This window comes from Sus scrofa, chromosome 18, assembly GCF_054392235.1.
Source record: "Sus scrofa isolate SSC_HxYL_T2T_F1_AM1 chromosome 18, Sscrofa_HxYL_maternal_Yorkshire_Landrace_v2.0, whole genome shotgun sequence".
NCBI classification, from domain to species: Eukaryota; Metazoa; Chordata; class Mammalia; order Artiodactyla; family Suidae; genus Sus; species Sus scrofa.
In genome coordinates, this window is record NC_139400.1 from 28,916,598 (window position 1) to 28,939,021 (window position 22,424).

At 42.6% G+C, this 22,424-nt stretch overlaps 1 protein-coding gene across 1 annotated transcript in view; it reads left to right on the forward strand.

Moving 5' to 3' along the window:
• The window catches only part of RBM28 (RNA binding motif protein 28), a 34,908-nt gene that overhangs the window by 7,036 nt on the left and 5,448 nt on the right, over window positions 1-22,424 (forward strand). The window contains exons 7-16 of the mRNA XM_021078708.2: window positions 958-1,138; window positions 1,307-1,449; window positions 6,300-6,369; window positions 9,135-9,244; window positions 13,040-13,113; window positions 13,856-13,991; window positions 14,975-15,039; window positions 17,252-17,410; window positions 20,370-20,519; window positions 20,808-20,882. Of these exons, the coding sequence (XP_020934367.2) occupies window positions 958-1,138; window positions 1,307-1,449; window positions 6,300-6,369; window positions 9,135-9,244; window positions 13,040-13,113; window positions 13,856-13,991; window positions 14,975-15,039; window positions 17,252-17,410; window positions 20,370-20,519; window positions 20,808-20,882 (1,163 nt within the window). The remainder of the gene's footprint in view (window positions 1-957; window positions 1,139-1,306; window positions 1,450-6,299; window positions 6,370-9,134; window positions 9,245-13,039; window positions 13,114-13,855; window positions 13,992-14,974; window positions 15,040-17,251; window positions 17,411-20,369; window positions 20,520-20,807; window positions 20,883-22,424) is intronic.

Genomic DNA, 22,424 nt, shown 5'->3' on the forward strand with positions numbered 1-22,424 from the left:
AAGAATGAGTCTGAGGAGTCTGAAAAGCTCTGAGTTCCTACTAGAATTCAGAAATGAGCCCAGAACCTGTTTGTCTTTTTTTTTTTTTTTTTTTTTGTGTGTGTGTCTTTTGTCTCTTGTCTTTTTAGGGCCACACCCGAGGCATATCGAGGTTCCCAGGCTAGGGGTCTAATCAGAGCTGTAGCCACCGGCCTGCACCACAGCCACAGCCACACCAGATCTGAGTCGCATCTGCGACCTACACCACAGCTCATGGCAACACCGGATCCTTAATCCACTGAGTGAGGCCAGGGATTGAACCTGAAACCTCATCGTTCCTAATCAGATTCGTTTCCGCTGCACCATGACAGGAACTCCCCTTTTGTTAGTCTTTCTCGTACCACCTGGTGATCTCATCCCCAAAACCAGGATATTTTGAATCTAAGCTTGCTTCTGGGCGTGGATGTGAGGAGTGGGGCCTCAGCTCATTGTCCCTTCTACTAGCTGTTCTTTCCCAGTTTTTTCGTAACGGAGTGATGGAGCATTAAAAATAGGGAAACTTAAAACTTGAGTTTTATCTTGAAAACAATGGCTTTTAAGCCACCAGGAGCTTAGAGAACAGAACTCCAGAGGTTATCAAGTTCAAGGCGGGCTCTAGGGTGCTCGTTGTGGTGGTGCATGAGGTTGGCTGTTTGCAGAGGCTCAGTTGCTACTTCACTCCTTCTGAGCCAGGTTAATCTTATGGCCTCTGATGAGTGGATGGCCTTTGAGGGAATCTCAGTGATGAGGGCGTTTTATTGTTTGGTTTTTGCTTTTTTTTCCTTATACTTTCTCCTGTTATGTATGTACAGTAAGAAAAATAGATGAGATTCTATAAAACCAAAGGAACTAGGAACTCGGGGGTTTTAGTCGTTCTTGTTTAAATAACCTTGTTTTGAATACTGAATGAGTTTCTCACTTTCTTTACCACCTGTGTAGGTGAGGAGAAGAGGCCAGGATCTGAAAATCAGGAATTAGGTCAAGAGAATGGCAGGGAAGAAGGAGATATGGAAGAGAAGGAGGGGGAGGAGAGTGATGACGACAGTGAGGAAGAGGAAGATGATGAAGAGGCGGAGACCAAGGGACCAAAGGTGACCAAGCCTGTGCAGATTCAGAAGAGGTAAGTGACTCAGGATGTTCTGAGACAACAAAGGAAGATTCAGCGTTTTCCCGGAGAGGAAAATGCTATCTTTCCCTGCCCCCATCACTGCCCAATTGATTTGAACAGCGACGTCGACTAGGTCCCCCTCTCAGCCCAGGTCCTCAGTTCTGCTCTGTGCCATTGCAGAGCAGTCAAGAGGGCAGCGCCTGCCGAAAGCAGTGAAGAGGAGCTTTCTGATGATGACAGTGACCTGGAGGAAGGAGATAGTTTTGATGATGGAGAGGAGCTGGCTCAGAGTGATACCAGCACCGAAGAGCAAGAGGAGGAAGGTTTGGCATCTTCTTAGACACTTTTAAATTTAAGATAAGTTACTGAGAAATGTGCACACGTTCAGCTCAGGCCTCTTTTTTTTTTTTTTTTTTTTTTTTTTAATTTTATAGCTACACATGAGGCACATGGAAGTTCCCAGGCCAGGGACTGAACCTGAGCCACAGCTGCAACGTGTGGTGCAGCTGCGCCAACACTACATCCTTTAACAACTGCACCAGGCCAGGGATCGAACACGAGTCTCTGCTATGACTCAAGCCACTGCAGTCAGATTCTTAACCCGCTGTGCATTGGCGGGAACTCCTCATGCCTCCTTTTAAATAGGATCCTAAGGTGCTCTGTCAAATACGGAATATATTCCTTTCTTATATTCCTTTCTTCTGAAGGTTTTTTGGTTTTGCTTTTAAAATGAGTTTGGGAGTTCCCGTCGTGGCGCAGTGGTTAACGAATCCGACTAGGAACCATGAGGTTGCGGGTTCGGTCCCTGCCCTTGCTCAGTGGGTTAAGGGTCCGGCGTTGCCGTGAGCTGTGGTGTAGGTCGCAGATGCGGCTCGGATCCCTCGTTAATGTGGGTCTGGTGTAGGCCGGTGGCTACAGCTCCGATTCGACCCCTAGCCTGGGAACCTCCATATGCCGCGGGAGCGGCCCAAGAAATAGCAAAAAGACAAAAAAAAATGAGTTTGGTGTCGTTTTCAGGATTACAATTCTTAGGGAATTTAAAACCTATCTTAATGCTGAGGTACTGTCTCTCTCTCTCTCTCTGAATTATCCCAAGTAGAATGAATAACTGGATAAATAGGATATTGCCTCCTGACCACAAAATGGATTCTATTAAATTGTTTCTGTACTCAAATTACATTGTATTAAATGTAACAAACTCAGGAGGGGACAGATAAGAAGACACCTGTGTTTTTCCATCACTGCTGTTGACTGTAAACGCAGATTATATGGAGTAGATGTGAAAGCCCAAAGATGGTGTTTTTGCCCCTCAGTGATTAGAGGTATTATTTTAAGTGTGTCTGTATGTTAGCAAACCTCAGAACATCAGCTTAGTATATTCCACTCAGGGTCAGAGGTACTTGAATTGCTGCCACCTTCCAGGATGGAGACTGGCAACAGCAGAAAAATAATCCATTATTATAGCAACAAACTACTGAACTCAGAATTTCTGATCTAGAAAAGCGCAGTCTTTGGAGCAGTCTTCTCCACGGGGCTTAGGAGTCAGATCATCTGGGTTCAAGTCTTGGCTCTTCTATTTCTAGCCAACTGGTTCTGGTCAAGTACTTGCCTCTCGAATCCCCCTTACTTCATCTGTGACTGGACGTTAGAGCTTCTCCTCTCCTGACATTTAGGAGAGTACCCTGCAAACAGTAAGCACTGAACAGTAGTAGTTGCCTTGGTTGCTGTTGTTCTGATTTTCATGCCTCCTCTCCAACAATCTTTTTAAAAAGTGTGAGTCTCATTAAGTTAGATGCAAGATGGCTGCTGGCAAAATCTTCTGCCTTTAGTGGTCACAGGGATGGAGGCGGAGGCACTCTGAGTTCTGCTGACCGAACGACTCCGTTCAGTTCAGTGAAACAAGTCCCCTCCTCATACTCACTTAAAAGGAGCATTTCTTGAGCACCTACTGATGTTAAGCTCTGGGCTGAAGTGAAGGGGAAAAAATTCTTGTTCTCTAGGAGCTTTTGATCTGGCTCCACAACTTTCAGTCACAAAGAGTTGGCAAGAAAGCAAATAAGCAAAAACGCTTTTTAGAATTTTTTTTTTTTTTTTTTGGCCAAGGTATATAGTGGCTTGAAGTGGCATCTCAGTTCCCAGACCAGGGATCGAACCTGGGCTGCAGTGCTGAAAGCACTGAGTCCTAACCACTAGACCACCAGGGAACTCTCAGAGGGTTTTTTGGTTTTTTTTTTTTTTTTCCTTTAATGTGGATGAACCAGTTTGGAACTGATGAATGAGCACTTTCTGGCACACAACCTTCCCATGTTGTGTGTAGATGCCCATGTTTTTGCTCTTTGGAAAGATTGGAGTACATGCTTCATGTGACAGTGATTTTTGAACCTGTCATGAGAAAAGGTGCCTTTACTGTTACTACATGCTCATGTCAGATAGCAGGTATTCAGAGTGCCCGCAGTGCTAGATGCTGGGTGAACAGGAGTACGTATGAGAAAGTAAAGCCCCACATTTCCCAGAGATCACAAGCGTAGCCTGTTTTGGCATAGGGGTTTAAATTCTGTCTCTGCTTCTTTCTTGAGGTATGACTTTGGGCCAAGTTATTGACCCTTTTTATACCTCCGTTTCTTCATCTGTTAAACAGGGCTAATAATAGCAAAGGGTTGTTGAAGATTAAATTACTTGTACTGCTAATATCAGACTTGTACTAAGATATTATCATTGTTACTGTTCTGTGCTGGAGTGGAGTATAAATGACAATTTTCAGTTGAAATGAGGATAAAGGATCTCCTGGGGCCTTTTGCAAAATTGTAGCCAAACCACATTGATACCGTTGTTAGAAGGATTGAGTGTAAACTGAGCTCGTTTATTGAGGGTGCAGGTCATTACAGCCTGAGCAGTGGTCAGGGAGTGGTCCTTTAGTTTGTCTGGGTGGAGGTTTTTATTCACTTGTCAAGTCTCCCTTCTCCCTTTTCTGTAAGTCTGACATGTTGATTTGACCAAACGAGAAATCCGAGGAAATAAGCTTTTTCTGGGAGGAGAGCAGGGCATATGGAAGTTCCATCTTAGAAGCAAAGAAGCTTTTACACTGAAGGAACTGTGAGACCTTGCATTCTACAAGCAGCTGTCCTACCATTCTTTCACTTGAAAAAACTGATCAGATTGATATATAATAATGTGAGAAAATTACAAATATAGTACAGAATGGTGCAACATAGAAAGTTAAGTTTCTCACCAGCCCTCCAGTAGTCCCCTGGAGTAACCTCTGTTCTTTCTTTTGTATCCTTCCAGAAATTTTCAATGTATGTATAAGCATACATATCTACTTTATTTTTTTTAATTTTTTTTAATTTTCCCACTGTACAGCAAGGGGGTCAGGTTATCCTTACATGTATACATTGCAACTACAGTTTTTTCCCCCACCCTTTCTTCTGTTGCAACATGAGTATCTAGACATAGTTCTCAATGCTATTCAGCAGGATCTCCTTGTTTTTTTTTTTTTTTTTTTTTTTTTTTTTTTTTTTTTTTTTTTTTTGCTATTTCTTGGGCCGCTCCTACGGCATATGGAGGTTCCCAGGCTAGGGGTCCAATTGGAGCTGCAGCCACCGGCCTACGCCAGAGGCACAGCAACGCGGGATCCGAGCCGCGTCTGCAACCTACACCACAGCTCACGGCAACGCCGGATCGTTAACCCACTGAGCAAGGGCAGGGACCGAACCCGCAACCTCATGGTTCCTAGTCAGATTCGTTAACCACTGCGCCACGACGGGAACTCCCAGCAGGATCTCCTTGTAAATCTATTCTAGGTTGTGTCTGATAAGCCCAAGCTCCTGATCCCTCCCACTCCCTCCCCCTCCCATCAGGCAACCACAAGTCTCTTCTCCAAGTCCATGATTTTCTTTTCTGAGGAGATGTTCATTTGTGCTGGATATTAGATTCCAGTTATAAGTGATATCATATGGTATTTGCCTTTGTCTTTCTGGCTCATTTCACTCAGTATGAGATTCTCTAGTTCCATCCATGTTGCTGCAAATGGCATTATGTCATCCTTTTTTATGGCTGAGTAGTATTCCATTGTGTCATATCTACTTTTAAAATCACTTTGTTTCCCTCAAGCCCAGATCTTCAGCCACTTAGGGCCCCTCCCCAGAGACAACCAATGTTCTTTTGTATCCAAAGATATTTAATGCCTTTATAAGCAAAAACATGTATGTATATACACTTATATAGAATATAATGTATATATAATCACATACGAATGTATATGTGTTTTTTCCTCAAATGTTCTACAGGTTTTGTAGTTTCAGAAAATTTACACAGTCACAATCGTGTATGGGAATCTCTTTGCCCACACTCTTACCACAATGGAGTTCAGCTGTCTTTTTTGTTTTTTGCCAATCTGCTGGTGAAAAAGAATATTTCATTTCTTGTGCTGTGTTTTTCTTTAATTATGAGTGAGTTTGAGCATCTTTTCATATATTCAGTTGCATATCCTTTTTTTTTTTTTTTTTTTTTTTGTCTTTTTAGGCCTGCACCTGTGGCATATGGAAGTTCCCAGGCTAGAGGTCAAGTCGGAGCTGTAGCCGATGGCCTATGCTACAGCCACAGCAGTGCCAGATCCGAGCCTTGTCTATGACCTTCACCACAGCTCATGGCAACACTGGATCCTTAACCCACTGAATGAGGCCAGGGATCGAACCTGCATCTTCATGGATACTAGTTGGGCTCATTACTGCTGAGTCATGTCGGGAACTCCCCTTTGTTCATTTTTAATTGAAATTTTAAAGATTATGCATGATTTTATATATTTTAAAAGTTAGCCCTTTGTCATAAAATTTGCGCTAGCCTGGAGTTCCCATCGTGGCGCAGTGGTTAGCGAATCCGACTAGGAACCATGAGGCTGCGGGTGGGTTCGGTCCCTGCCCTTGCTCAGTGGGTTAAGGATCCGGCGTTGCCGTGAGCTGTGGTGTAGGTTGCAGACGCGGCTCAGATCCTGCGTGGCTGTGGCTGTGGCTGTGGCTGGCAGCTACAGCTCTGATTCGACCCCTAGCCTGGGAACCTCCATATGCCGTGGAAGCAGCCCAAGAAATGGCAAAAAGACAAAAAAAGAAAAAAAGAAAAAAATTTGCACTGGTCTATTTCAGTTTGCTGTTTTTCTTTTTTACTTTGGATATACAAGGCTCGAAGAAGAAGAAGAAGAAGAGGAAATTACCCTCTGATGTGAATGAAGGGAAAACTGTTTTTATCAGGTATGACTCTCTACGTTGAGAACTGCTGTTTGTGTTGCCTTCATAGGTTTCTCTTCTCTTCTTCCTCCCTCAGTCCCTTTCTTCTTCTTCTTTTTCTTCATTAATTCTGTTCGCTGCGCCCAAAAGTTAGATGCATCTAAGACCATTAGCACACCTGCCCTAAGAACATGCCACACAATGAGAAATGTAGGAGAATAAGAACTATACACAGAAGATAAATAGCAGGGGTCTGTACATCTTATCTGTCCTCAGAGTTTATTCTTTGTTATTGGGTTGGCATCATTTGGAACAAATTAGTTCTTCAACTGTTAGAAACATCTTGCTTCTGGGAGGGGTGATACCACTTGCCCCAAGTGATTTCTCTTCTTTATGCCTAACTTATCTTCTGAATGAGTGCCCAGAGTTAAGTAAGGCATCCCATCTATTTCCTGGAAAACTGAAGGAGGGAGATTGATTTTGCTCTGTGTTGCCATTGCTGTTTTAGTCCTACTGACTGCAGGAGGTCGAGATATTTTTGGCATAACTTCTCATCCTTTTTTGGGGGAGGGGGGATTTTTCTCATCCTTTCTTAAGTACCATTGTGCTTGGGCCATTTGGGTCTTGTTTTGAAGATGTCTATTTTATCCTCTTGTACAGTCTTTTTAGATTGTTTTTATTATGCAGTTAATGTACATTTACTGTAGGAAATTTAGGAAATAAATGAGCAAAAAAACACAAAAATTAACCTTAATCACTACTCAGGAAGCACCCATACTCATGGCTGTATTATGAATGTTTACAAAGGTGATCTTAACCTATACATGCTGTGCTGTAGTCCATTTTCTCCCTTTACAGTGTATCTCTCTGTAATCTTTTTTTTTTAAACTGTGTTATCTGGAATTTCCATTTTGTATTTGTAGAGGATTCTGTGTAACAGGAAAGGAGGAGTGTCACACTTAGAAGCTGTGACCCTATTATCAAGGATACCATTCCTTATAAATCTTTTAACTCAAAAAGAACTTAGGGAAGTAAAAGGATGGAAGAGAGAGAGCTATCTGCATAATGAGGCAAATTGGAAGAACGAGTGTAGCTAGGATGTGTCTTATTGCAGACCATCTCTTTTATCTTGGTTAGTCCATGAGATAGAATTGTTAATAGGGTTGTTAACTGAGTATAAGAGAAGCAAAATTGTAGATATTTATTTGGGACTGTTTTTCTTACCCCTGGAAGGCTATGCACAGCTAGGAAATGAGGAATCTTTACACTGTGTTGAAATTTAATAGAACAAAATCTCCTTCCAACATTTTTTAATCCCATCGAGAGAAATAGTAATTTTCTTTCTTCCTTTTTTTTTTTTTTTTTTTTTTGCTCTTAGCTAGTAAACTTTACCATGTTTGGTTTTGAGTTATTGTTTGAAGGATTTTCTGACTTATGTAAAATTTTTTTTTTTTTTTTTGTCTTTTGTCTGTTGTTGTTGTTGTTGTTGTTGTTGCTATTTCTTGGGCCGCTCCCGCGGCATATGGAGGTTCCCAGGCTAGGGGTTGAATCGGAGCTGTAGCCACCGGCCTACGCCAGAGGCACAGCAACGCAGGATCCGAGCCACGTCTGCAACCTACACCACAGCTCACGGCAACGCCGGATCCTTAACCCACTGAGCAAGGGCAGGGACCGAACCCGCAACCTCATGGTTCCTAGTCGGATTCGTTAACCACTGCGCCACGACGGGAACTCCTGACTTCTGTAAAATTTTAACTGAAATCTGGATTTCATAGCAGCACAGAGGAGAATATGGCTAATGTATACATGGAGAGACCAGCATTTGACTTCTCATTAGCCCTCTGTGAGTCTTTTGGTCATAGTAAGGGAAACTAATTTCAACCAATTTAAGCAAAAAAAAAAAAATGGGTTTGTTGGTTGAACATTGGCGCAACTCACAGAATCAGAGCTGTCAAAGAGCAAACGTCAAGGAGGGGATGAAACTCTGGACAGTTTTGGGCCCCTTCCTGCAGAAGACTGTGGGGTCTTTTTCTCTGAAGACACTCCTCTTTTTTTTCCTTGTTAAGGTATAATGTGTTCGGTAAAGCGCCTTAATGTAAATGTACAACTCGGTGACATTTTTCATGTGTATAACCATCTATATGCACAGATCTTTTTATGTGGATGTATGTATATTGTGTAACCTCATCCAGATCAAGATAGAGGACATTTTCAGCTTCCCGAGTTTCCCTCAAGTAGGACATTGCTGTTTTGAAGTGGATCTACATCTATAATTTCTGCTCTTTGTATATGTCTGTTCAAATTTGAAATTTCTGGGAGAGAGAATCCAGTTAACAGAGGCAGGTCAGTCAGTTATGGCCGACGGGCAGTCATACATTGAAGGCCTGGCCACTGGGGACCACCCCTGTTAGTCCTGTCCTTGAATGAGGAAGGGTGGTTGTGAGCAAGGGAGCCGCTCCAGCTGACGTCCGAGTCACTCACTTCATTCTGGGACACAGGATCTTTTTCTTTTTTCTTTCTTTCTTTTTTTTTTCTTCTTTTTTTGATGACCGCACCCATGGCATATGGAAGTTCCCAGGCCAGGGACTGAATCCAAGCTACCGCTGCAACCTACAGTTATGGCAGTGCTGTCTCCCTAACCCACTGCACCTGGCCAGGGATTAAACCCTTGCCTCCATTATTGACCTGAGCTCCTGCAGTTGGAGTCTTAATCCGTTGCACCACAGCAGGAACTCCAGGATCTCACTTTTGTAAGTTGACTTTTTTCCCAACCTGATTGTCTTCCTTAGAAACCTGTCCTTTGACTCAGAGGAAGAAGACCTTGGGGAGCTCCTCCAGCAGTTTGGAGATCTTAAATATGTCCGCATCGTCTTGCATCCAGACACAGAGCATTCTAAAGGTATTTGCTGTCAGCTGGTCAGGCCCTAAAAGGCTTGAGACCACTGCCATGGGCACTGACTAGGTTACACAAGAGCATAATGTGTGCCATTCAGAGGGGTCTACCATCCATCCAGGTTTCTGTGGTCCATAGAAGCACCAAGGACATTCTGAGCTTGTGTTCTGTGGTGTCAAACTCAGCATCTCTAATAGTGCTGCCAGCCATAATTTTGTCTAAGTTTTTTAAGCTCTTGTTTATTTATTTTGGGGTAATGAATTCCATTTGTTATTCTTTGAATTTCAAATGTGATAGCATCTCATGGGTATTAATCAGTCCACATTTCTTCAAAATACTGGGATATTTTTCAGTTGGTTTTGTTAGAGGTGGAAGCTGACGGAAACTTTGTTGTAGTGGCAATAGTCAGAAGGAAAGCTATGGGGCAGGAGTGCTGTCCTGGGTTGTTTGTCCCTAAAGCTATTTCTTTTGAGCTTAAAGTTTGAGGATTCTTTATTCTGATATACTAATGTTAGGGAAACATCTTTTCAACCCATTTATAGTCTTTAGTTTTGTGAACTGCAGCCATGCTACAAAAGCAGTGAATTCTTAATTCATTCTGGTTCTTAGTTCCTTTGAGATCTAGCAAAAACCATGAACCTTCTCCTCAGAAAAATGCCATTTCCGAGTGTTTGGGGCCTCTCTGGAGTCTATCCATGGGTTAATTCCCTCCATTCTAAACCTCCTTATTTTCTAGATTGATGAAGCCTGATCATTTTTGGTTTTTACTCAGCTAAAAAATATATAAATTAGGCAGTATAATGGAAAGAAAACTGCTTTTTGGGGATTAGGGATCTAATCCCAACTAAACCGTAGTCCAGCTAGGTGATTTTTTTTTTGCACTCATTCAAACCAGTGTGGACCTCAGTTTCTTATGTGTAAAATGAATGGGTTCATTTAGAGTAATCACTTAAGGTGTCTTCAGCTCTGATATTCAGTTATGCTTCCTGCACTTTCTCTATTTCCATCATGCTTTTCTGAAAACAGGCAACTAGAATCGCATGGGATGTTCCAAATACTGTAGGATATTACCTGACTTCGATAATCTCCCTTATCCTTTTCTGGGTGCAGTAACATTGAGTTGACTTTTTTTTTTTTTTTTTTAAGGGCTGCACCCTTGGCATATGGAAGTTCCCAGGCTGGGAGTCGAATTGCAGCTATAGCTTCTGGCCTATGCCACAGCCGCAACAACGCCAGATCCAAGCTGTGTCTGTGACTTATGCTGTAGCTCGTGGCAATGCCAGATCCTTAACCTACTGAGCAAGGCCAGGGTTCAAACCCACGTCCTCATGGATACTGGTCAGATTCATTTAGCCACAACAAGAACTCCGAGTTGACTTTATCTATCTATCTGTCTATCTGTCTATCTATCTATCTATTTATTAATTTTTGTCTTTTTAGTGCTGCACCCATGGCATGTGGAGGTTCCCAGGCAAGGGGTCTCATCGGAGTTACAGCTGAGAGTTAATAGTCTTAATAAGCATAGTTTTCATTATTTTTTCATAATGCATTGTCTTTCCCTAGCTCATATTACATTTTTTGGCCTTTTTTGCCTACCCACATAACCTTGGCCTCTACCTACACTTCATCCTGTCAGCATGCTATTTGACTGCCTAGAAAGGTTAGGTATTACCTGAAGACTTAAGGGAAGTGTTAAGATTGAACCCAGTAGTTACCCTGGAAATTCCAATGATAAAATTCTTTTTTTAATTTGTCTTTTTTTTTTTTTTAGGGCTGTACCCGAGGCATACGGAAGTTCCCAGGCTAGGGGTCGAATTGGAGCTGCAGCTGCTGGCCTCCATCACAGCCACAGCAACGCCAGGTCTGAGCTCCCTCTGCCATGTACCCATAGCTTATGGCAACTCTGGATCCTTAACTCACTGTGCAAGGCCAGGGATCAAACCTGAGTCCTCAGGGATACTAGTTGGATTCATTACCACTGAGCCACAGCAGGAATTCCCAATGATAAAATTCCTAACCGTTCAGAGAGAAATACCTATTTTCCTCATATTGGCCAAATAGACTAATCTGCCCCTTAGAAACATTTCCCCCCTTGTTTCTTTATTATTTGTTTTTTCCTATTGAGTATCTACTAATGCTGAATGTTAGGGTAGGTGCTATGGATATAGACAGCCAAGAAACATGGCCCTTATTCCTGAGGCATTCAGGTATTTGGGGGAAGTTGCCACCTGAGCAGTACTGTAGTGGAGATGAGAGTGGAGGATTGGCAGATGGGGCACTTGGTTGTGCCTGGATAACCTCACTAGATGGTGACCTTGGGTTGGCCTGACACATGTCCTTCCAGTTAGTCTGTTGCCATTTGTTCTCAAAGATCAGTGCCTCAGTAGGTCTAGGAAATATGGCATTGTTTTCATATATGAGGGAATATTTAAAGTTTAAAGGAATACTAACAAAATATTATGAAACCTAATATTTCTTTTTTTGGAGTTTACTGTAAGGTGTGAACTTTTTTTTTCCCTTTGCTTATAAAAGTTGGGGTTTTTTGGAGTTCCCCTTGTGGCTCAGTGGGTTATGAAACTGACTAGTATTCCATGAAGAAGCTGGTTCAATCCCTGTCCTTGCTCAGTGAGTTAAGGATCCAGCATTGCCTTGAGCTGTGGTGTAGGTCACCGATGCAGCTCTAATCCCACCTTGCTGTGGCTGTGGCTGTGGCTGTGGCTGGCAGCTACAGCTCTAATTCTCAACCCCTAGCCTGGGAAGTTCTGTATGCTGCAGGTGTGGCCCTAAAATGCAAAAACAAAATAAAACAAAACAAAAACCAACCCCAAAAACCCTGTTTTTTGTTTTTTTTTTTTTTAAGTCATTTTTGGGGGCATATCTGCAGTATGGAGATGTTCCCAGGCCAGGGTCTGAACCCTAGCTACAGCAGATTGCCAAATCCTTAACCTCTAGGCCATCAGGGAACTCTTATAAAAGCTGGTTTTTTTAATCAATAGCAGAAAATTAGGCTGGGTTGAATGGCCCTGCTTCTAACCAATGAAAGTTGTGCTTGTGGAAATTCTACAACGTGAGTCAAGAGTTGAGCTCATGGCTTTCTGGTCACTACTGTATTCATGAGATACAGGCCAGAGACTTTTACTCCAAGAGGCATCTCTGTCCTTATCTGATGCCTCCCCAGTGACTGTGATGACAGTGAGATCTGTAATTAATTTTAGGGTTAAGTGCTTGCGGCCTTGCTTTTTTAGTCCTCTAACAGGCATATAGTAAATGATGCTGAATTAAATGTTAGGCTGGAATTTCTCTAGTATTTCACGTGGATATTCCTTTTTTTAACCCCCCCTTTTGGGCTACTCCACGGCATATAGAGTTCCTGGGCCAAGGGTCAAATCTGAGCCATAGTTGTGACCAATGCCACAGCTGCAGCAATGCTGAATCCTTTAAACCACTGTGCCAGAGCAGGGGTCAAAACTGTGTTCTGGTGCTGCAGAGATGCTGCCAATCTCATTGCACCACAGTGGGAACTCCTCTTGTGGATATTTGTTATTAAAGAGTGAGATGGTGAGACTAAAGTTTTAAGGAGCATTGGAAAAAACGAAGGAATAATACTCTTTCATTGTGAGCAGGTGTGCTGTCTTACCTGCCTTTGAATTTACACTGCCTGACCCAGTGTGTATTAGTTAAATCTCATAGTAATTAACAAAAAGATGTTACTGTCCCATCCACATTGTGTCAGGGTGCCACTGGGCTTCCTGGTGGGCCATGGGAGTTTGGGATCTCACTTAGTTTTGTCTGTCTGTGCAGGTTGTGCATTTGCCCAATTTATGACTCAAGAAGCAGCTCAGAAGTGCCTTGAAGCTGCTTCTCCAGAGACTGAGGTAAGGAAGACATTTCCTTTACCCTGTAACTTAGGCAACTGTGGCTCCGGGGGAACATCTGAGGTTTACACAAAGCTTTTGTTACTATTGTCAATGATGTAATAATAATAAAGCTAACACTTTTTGAGCCCTTAGTGTGTTAGGCACTGATGTTTACACACATTACCTTGTTTAATCCTCACATTAGCCCCATGGGTGTATGTTGAGTACAATCACTGTCCCTGGTTTTTGGTAGGAAGCAGATATAATAATTATTTATGGATCACTCTGTGTATCTCAGTCTCTACCCTCGGCTGATGACATGAAAGACTGGGACAAGGAGGGGTTAAGTCCATCTGTGAAGTGGAGCAAATGTTTGAGAAAGTGTGTAAATGATGGAGAATTTTTCTGTCTATTCTTTAACCAGGTATAATTTAAGCTACCCTGTATTGCCATGGTCTCTTAAATTCTCCTGAGTAAACACTACCATTTCATTAGTTTTCTTTAGACTACCAAAAATTCGCCTGTTTATAGATCATTTCCCTCAATTTAGGCCTACTTTGTTCATTTTAAAATAAACGAACACGTGGCCTTCGCACAGCTGAACTCTATACCATTAGGCTCAGTGATCCCTTGCAGCCAGCTGGGCTAAAACATCTTGGGGTTTGGGTTCCACAGCGTAATTGGGGTTTGCTGTTTTCCCTTTCCTTGGTGTTCCTTGTTACTCATTGTGGGTTTTAAGAGGAAGGTTGCAATCTTACAGGGTGGTGGGCTCAAACTGGATGGCCGTCAGCTCAAGGTTGACTTGGCAGTGACCCGTGATGAGGCTGCAAAGCTCCGGACAAAGAAGGTGAAGAAGCCGACGGGAACTCGGAACCTCTATCTGGCCCGAGAAGGCTGTGAGTAGTGGCAGGGAGACATGAACCAGGCTTCTGAGTAGCTGGCCCCTTGCTGTGACAGTGACCCCAGCAACAGTACGCTTGGGGCATGTTTCCAGCTAAAAATAAAAACCCTATGGCCTCTTTAACAGTGATATATTGTAATTCCACTTTAGCAGATGGGGCTTTCTCTTAGGAAGCCTTCACCCAGTTTGGGGATGGCCCAGTCCTGTTCTTCTTTCTGCCTGCTTGCCTTTGGACCTTTCCATCAGAGGATTAGCAGGGCAAAGAGGGAAGAAGAACTCAGATTACCTTTGCCTCTTGTCATCATTTCTGATAGCTTTTGTGAGGGAGTTGAAAATTAAGACTAAAATTACTCTTTTGGATTATTCATGGATTTTAATTATGCACTGAATACCTTTCCCTTCATGTCAGAAAGATAATCAGAAATTAGCTTTAAGAAAAGAGAAGAATTCCTTCCTCTTGGTCACACAGTAGTGCCATCTGCTGCACAGCTGCACAGCCTGGACTAGGAAGTGGGAGGCTGTTGGCCTTTGAGACTAGGCCCAGTGTTGCGATGTGGCCGTTTTCTAGGTTCGCTTATCTCACCACTGAGAATGGCTGCCAAATACATGAGCAGTGAAATTCCAAGGATGGCTTATAGGTAGAACATGTTTTGCATTCCAAATGCCTGAACTGCACTCATTTCCAGAACTTCCTCTAGTCCTTTCCGCCTAGGCATATTCATGAAATTTTTTGAGGGGAAGGAGAGGAAAGAGGAACAAAATCACAAAATGTTCAGAGTTTTAGTCCTTGAGAGCAACTCACAGACAAGAACTTAGCCCTGTAGCCTATTTCTGGCCCTACCCAGATGCCACTATGTCCTGGCCAGCATAGTCCTCTGGGCCCTGTACAAAGAGCTTGCATCATTCAAATCACATTCCTCTTATTGCTCAGTGAAAAGTCCCTTGCTGATGTCTTGGCCTTTTTCCCTCTTTCTGCAGTGATTCGTGCTGGGACGAAGGCTGCAGAGGGTGTGAGTGCTGCTGATATGGCCAAAAGAGAACGAGTGAGTAGATTAGGCACTAGCCTTTAGGTTCTGCATGACTTCATATAAATCAATCAATGAGAATAACTGAATGTAGGAAGTGCTCATCAAAGAGCCAGGTATCGGTCAGAGGTGCTCCCTACACTATTGTTAGAAAATAAGCACCCAGCAGTTCCCGTCGTGGCGCAGCAGGAATGAATCCGACTAGGAACCATGAGGTTGCGGGTTCGATCCCTGCCCTTGCTCAGTGGGTTAAGGATCCGGTTGCCGTGAGCTGTGGTGTAGGTCACAGACGTGGCTCAGATCCTGCGTTGCTGTGGCTCTGGCGTAGGCCATCGGCTACAGCTCCAGTTAGACCCCTAGCCTGGGAACCTCCATATGCCACGGGTGCAGTCCTCAAAAAGACAAAAAAAGAAAAAAGAGATTAAGCACCCAGCTAAAACAGCAAGTAGCCTAGCATTGTACATAATATGGCAGCATTACATGTGATTATTTTCCTTACACTCAGTAGTAAATGTTTGCTAAATAGTCTGCTTCTAGATCATGGGAAACTTGAGCTGTATGTAATTAGGTATCAATATAAATGCAGAATAATATAAAGAATATCAGAATGGGCTAGAGTTAGGAAATGAGCTAATTCTATGTAGATACGGGTCTTGAGAGAGTGAAGATGCCTGATTTTTTTGGGGGGGGCAGTGTGGTATCTCCAGATTATAAAATCATTTTAGGAAAACTATATTGTGGCATTTCCACTGATAACTGATACTATTGAGATCCTTTGCTGCTTGGTAATGTCTATTCCAAGAATTTTTACTTTTGCCTATATAGCTTATATTTAAAAAGCTAAGCCAGTCTAGAGTGGTAAAGATTCATAGTCATTGACAGGATTAGCTATATAACCTGAAAGTGCAGAAGACGGTGGACAGAGATGAGACTATAGTGACAGCAAGGGCAGCATGTCTTTACTGGGTAGTTTCTAGATAGTGTTCTTGAATTTTTTTGGAGTGAGCATCTGGGAATATGATTTTGGGGGGCATTGTATCCCCTTTTCTGACCACAATGTGATGGTGACACATTTAATTTTCCCTTAAAATGGATTTTTCTAGCAAAAAACTCACTGTATACCTTTTAAATCCCAGTAGGCACAGCCTTTCCTGAGAGAAAAGTCACGCTGTTGAGTTTAGGGGTGATAGCCTCTTCATTTAGCCCTTTAAGAGCGTTCCTGCCGTGGCGAAGCACGTTAAGAATCTGACCGCAGCAGCTTGAGTGGTTGCATCGGCATAGGTTCAGTCCCTGGCCCAGCTCAGTGGGTTAAAGGATCCGGCATTGCCACAGCTGTGGCGTACGTTGAGCTGTGGCTCAGATTCAGTCCCCGGCCCAGGAACTTCTGTACGCTGTGGGCTCGGCCTTTAAAAAAAAAAAAAAAAAAGTCCCGTAAAATACTTGTTTCCAGAGTGTTTATTTTTGTGATTTTTTTAGGACCTTCACCAAACATGAAGCAGCAGGAATAAGACTTGATAAGAGAAAAAATTTAAAACTTTTCTCTACTGATCTAATTTTAACAAACAAGTCAGGAGAAGAAAGTCATCCTTTCACTTTAGAGACAGATTGCCTGGGATTTGTGCTTTGTGTAACATAGTTGAGCCTCTAACAAGCAGAATTTGTTGCTATGGCCATTGACTTTTTTTGCCTCAAGGTGGCAGAGTTGAGACAAGGCAACATTCTTTCAAGTATTCTTTAAATAAATTCCATTTTCTTTTGGAAGGACTAAACAATTAGTTAAGAGTTGGTGGGTAGGTAAGGGCTTGACATAGATGTTAACCACAATATTTTTTGTTATTTGCTCTGGGCCAAGTTTGAAATTGGGATTTTGTGCATATTACCTCATTTTGGCCTCACTCAGAGATTGATACTATATTTTGATCTATAGTTCTGCTCTGCGGGTGAAGTTATTGAGGCTTAAATGGTTTCATGTGACTTCTCCAGTTAGGGTTGAATTTCTAATTCAGTCTGACTCCAGAGCCCATGGTCTATCTAATCACTTGCCCACCGTCTTGGCTCCATGAACCTTTCTTTCCCTGTACTGGGCATCAGAAAGCAGCAGAGGGGTTGATTTCCCTCCTTTCTCCTATATGTTATTGGATAGGTTATGATTCTTTGCTGTTGGAATTATGAGCTTTTATTTGTAAAGGGATTGGATTGTAATGTATTTAACAATTGATTGTTCTTTCAGTTTGAGCTGCTGAAGCATCAGAAACTCAAGGACCAGAATATCTTTGTCTCCCGGACCAGGCTGTGCCTGCATAATCTCCCAAAGGCCGTGGATGACAAGCAGCTCAGAAAGCTGCTGCTGAGTTCCACAAGAGGGGAGAAGGGAGTGCGCATCAAGGAGGTGAGAAATTTTTTAAAAATCATTATAAAATTTATAAATTTTATAAAAATCATTATAAAATTTTGTTAAATTTTATAAAAATCATTATAAAATTTTGTTAAATTTTATAAAAATCATTATAAAATTTTGTTAAATTTTATAAAAATCATTATAAAATTTTGTTAAATTTTATAAATTTTATAAAAATCATTATAAAATTTTTTAAAAAGAGAGAAAACTATGTCTCAATTACTATGCCTCGGAACTTCCGTTCTCATCCTGGGTCAGATCAAGTGTAGTTCAGGCTATGCTGCTAGCAGATCAACAGATTTTCTTTTGGACACATTGTCAGCAGACAAGCTGAGTTCGCCAGTTTTCTTTTTTATTTTTCTTTTGGCCACACCCATGGCATGCAGAAGTTCCCTGGCCAGGAACCAAACCCATGCCACAGCAGTTATTTGACCCATAGCAGTGACAATGCTAGATCCTTAACCCACCGAGCCACCAGGAAACTCTGTTCATGGTGTTTTGACTTAAAAAAAAAATGTATTTCCGTATTTTAAGAACTACCTTTCACAGCTGATAAAATTGTAGCAGAATGTGGGGGAGTCTCTGCCGTCGTGAATTAATTTAGCAAGCATTTTTTGGGTACCTGCTGTGTTCTTAGCATACCAGGTACTGTAATGTTAATTTTCTTGCAGAGAAAATAATCTGTGTGCTTTGCTTTTTTTTTTTTTTTCCTCTCTTTGCTTTCCAAAGCCACACAACCTACACCACAGCTCACAGCAACGCCAGATCCTTAACCCACTGAGCAAGGCCAGGGATCGAACCCACAACCTCATGGCCACTAGTCGGATTCATTTCCACTGTGCCACGACGGGAACTCCTGTGCTTTGCTCTTTAGAAGAGCATATCTCTACCATTTAGACTCTTCCCCAGTAGTAAGAGGGTTCAATGCCCTGTGGTGAGCACAGGGAGCCACCTGGGTCTTCAGTAGTTGTGTTGGACAAACTCTGGTTTCACACTAAGACTTTGTTGTTGTTGTTGTTCTTTTGTCTTTTTAGGGCCACATCCACCACATACGGAGGTTCCCAGGCTAGGGGTCGAATCAGAACTGTCGCTGCCTGCCTATGTCACAGCCACAGCAACTGGGATCCAAGCTGCATCTGCGATCTACGCCACAGCTATGCCAGATCCTTAACCCACTGAGCGAGGCCAGGGATCGATCCCACGTCCTCATGGATTCTATTCAGGTTCATTAACCATTGAGCCATGATAGGAACTTCCTTACACTAAGACTTGGTTAGGCTCTGAGTGAGTACAGAAACCTCTGCTCTGTGCCCATAGCACTGTGTGCATACCTCTGTCATAGCATCTACTGCCACACTGTCCTATAATTATCTGTCAGTCTTTGCTCCCAGCCAGACCGAGCTCTTTGAGAGCAGGTGTTAGCTCATTGTTCTCAGTTCCTGGCATAGTAATTGAGACATAGTTTTCTCTCTCTCTTTTTTAATTTTATAATGATTTTTATTGTTTTCTATTACAGTTGGTTTATAATGTTCTGTCAGTTTTCTGCTGTACAGCAAAGTGACCCAGTCTCACACACACATATATATATATGTATTATGAATCTGCTTTGCTCTGATTCGTCAGCATAAGCTGTTTTCCTACTCCTGGAAAGTCTCTTAGAACGTATGGTACTGGTGTTTAGGGAATTACAGGAGAGACTGAACAATATCAGCACACGGCTGATACCACTTTCAATAAAACTGTTCAAAATGTTACTGGCAGAGGGGTCAGTTGTGTAATCTCTCATCAACACCCACAGTACTTAGGGTCTGCCCATTTAAAATGTGTCATCTTTTAAAGAAATGTACATGTGTTTTACATTATTTGCATTATGTTGAATTTTCTCTTTCATCCTTTCAAATGTGGAAGTATAACATCTCAGTAAGACAGTAAGCCTCTTGAGGATAAGGGCCTCATTTTATGCTTTTCTTGATGTGCCTAGAGCATATGGCACAGTTCTAGGCACAGAGAAGACATGGGCATGGACCAAATGCAGCATCCAAGCGTCTCCAATATCTACTTTATCTGACAACTTTAGCTTCCAGGAATAAAAACATGTAAATGATCTGTTTTTCCCAAATATCCTACTGTTCCTGGGTGCTCCAGGATGCCTCTCACAGCTTAAGGATTTCGGGGGAAGTCACATCAGAGAGGAGCTGAGCTTTGAGCAAAGGCAGCTAAAGCTTCTTCCTGAGGCTGTATGTTGGGCAGCATCGTCCCCATGCCTGATCTGTCTGTCTGTCTTTTTCTTCCTTCCTTCCTTCCTTTCTGCTGCACCTGCGGCATGTGGAAGTTCCCAGGCCAGGGACTGAACCCGCACTGCAGCAGTGATCTGAACTGCTGCAGTGATAACACTGGATCCTTAACCTACTATTCCATAGCAGGAACTCCCTGAATTGTCTTTCTGATTTAAAACCACGAGGTCTTCATCCTTTCCTTCTTCACTAATTTCCTTTCTGAGTGCTTTCTTCCGTGATGAGATCTGTAGACAGCGCTTCCGCCTCAGTGCTAACTTATACAATCTCGAGTACCACGTACCTCTTACCTAGTATGTATTGTCATCTCAACAGTTAGCTTTTGTAATTTTTCCTTGGAAGGTTTATTTTGCTTACATGCTTATTCGTGGGTGTGTGTTGATGTCTATAAACTCTCAAAAAACAGGAAAATACCTCATTTGTTTGCTTCTCTCGGTAGGTGTCTTCTAATAAAGACAGGCATTCCTAAGTGTCCCACCAGTACAGTTCTGTTGGTGACGATCTAAATGGAGACTGTTCCAATAACCTGACTTTTTGGTTTTTTGTCTTTGGTTTTTTGTTTTTGTTTTTTTCCCATAACCTAACTTCTTACTGAAGCTGTTAAGCATCTTCATCCTGTAATTACTGATTTTTTTCTTATTCTGCTCTACTCGTAGTGTCGGGTGATGAGAGACCTCAAAGGAGCTCATGGGAAAGTTAAGGGTCAGTCCTTGGGCTACGCCTTTGCAGAGTTCCAGGAGCACGAGCATGCCCTGGCCGCCCTGCGCCACATCAACAACAATCCAGAAATCTTTGGGCCTCAGAAGGTGAGTCTCCTCCTGTGGGGAGACATTTGCAGAAAGCCCTCTCACATTGGCGTGGTGGGTGAGAGTGGCAAGGGAGGGAGTGAGCAGCCGTTCGGGTGGTAGGATGATCAGGAGGAACCCTGAATGGGATCGGCTGCCTGCAGAACTGGCCCCTTGGCTTCTAAGGGGAGTGAAGTAGCAACAACCTCTGCCTTGCAAGAAGGCGGGGAGCGGTGGGGGGGACATCTCAGCTCATTGCATGCACGGATTAAGAAATCTAATGAATGGCTTTCTTTCTCCTTCTGCCAGAGACCGATAGTGGAGTTCTCTTTGGAAGATCGAAGGAAACTTAAAATAAAGGAAATGAGGATGCAGCGCAGCCTGGTACAAAAGGGAAATTTTTTGGGGTGGGGGGCTTTTTAAAATTGTAGTAAATAACATGCATGTCCCATAAACCTTATTATTATTTTTTAAGTGTGTAGTTAGAACAGTTTCTTTGATGCCATGTTTAGACTTTGTTTTGTTCAGTTCAGTTTGTGTTTCTGCTCCCTTGGTGTAGGTCTCTGCCTTGTTAGGTTCCTTGTTACCCTTTACCCTTAGTCTCCTAGAACTCTGCCGGCTGTCTCTCCTCTGCTGGCCTGGCTTGTGATAGCTCCACAGGAGGAGGAGGGAGGAGAGGGGAGACCCAGCCTGATGTTATTAGCAATGAGCAGTGCTTGTACTGTAGGGTTTCATGATGTATGTGTCAAAAGTAATAGCCAGAATTAAGTGCTACTTGTTCTATAGAGTTCAGCTATCTCGTCCATACTTCTTTTTGCTTCTTGGATGGCTCCAAAGTGTGATGCCTGATAGTTTCAGCACTGTTTGTAATCTAGTAGAGTATAGAGGAAAGAACAGGGACTTTGGGGCCAGGAATACTCACGTTCAGACTCAGGCTCTGCCGCTTTCTGAGTTCCTTGGCAAGTTATTACTTATTACCTCTCAGCTTCGGTTTCTAGTTTGTAAAACAGGATTGACATCATCTGTGTTACGTGGCTGATGGGGATTAAATGGGGTAGTAGTGTAAGTTGTCTCACACACCACATGGTCCATACAGAGTCAGTACTCATTCTCTTACCCATCTTGCCCCAGGACATGGAAGGCCAGGTTATACTTGATACCATAACTCTTACAGATCTCATTGATGTTATGCCTTAGCTTGTAAATATACCAAACATTTGCTGTGTTTTGGTGTCCTTCAGGTATATACCATGAGCATGACCTATAGGAGCAGTGGTTAATAGAACGGCCCTGGGTGACCTGGGCTCTGGTGATTATTCAGGGCAGCTTTGTTATTGCAGGTATAGAATTATTTACTGCAATTCAGGTAGCGTTATTTGTTGCCTACACTTAGGCACATGCTGATCTTTCTGTGTAAAAGTGTCCCTTTTCCCTGACTCAGGGATGCTGCTTCTCAGTTTCCATATTCAGATCAATCAACTGCACTTCCTCAAGTACCATTTTCCCACCTCTCTCAAAAGACTTTTTTACTTGCACTTTCATGAACTTCCTTGAAATCGTCTTTAGTTTTTTACTTTATGTCTTAGCTCCACTAGGCTGTGAGTCCTAAAAGATGGACACTTCGGTCTATCCATCTGTGCCCTGACTGCTTAGAATCAGAGACTGGCACATCATAGGCATATAATCTTTGTTGTATCAGGGTACAGACAGAATAACACAATTACTACATTTATTTCACATGAATCTTATTTTTCTTCTCCCACCAATGCCACCTAAATCTGTTATGTAGTTTTTGCTTTCCATCTCAGGTCATCTTTTCTTTGTCTTTATTTCATTTAACTTTTTGGTGTTTTTTTTTTTTTTTTTTTGGTCTTTTTAGGGTTGTACTCATGGAATATGGAAGTTCCCAGGTTAGGGGTTAAATCG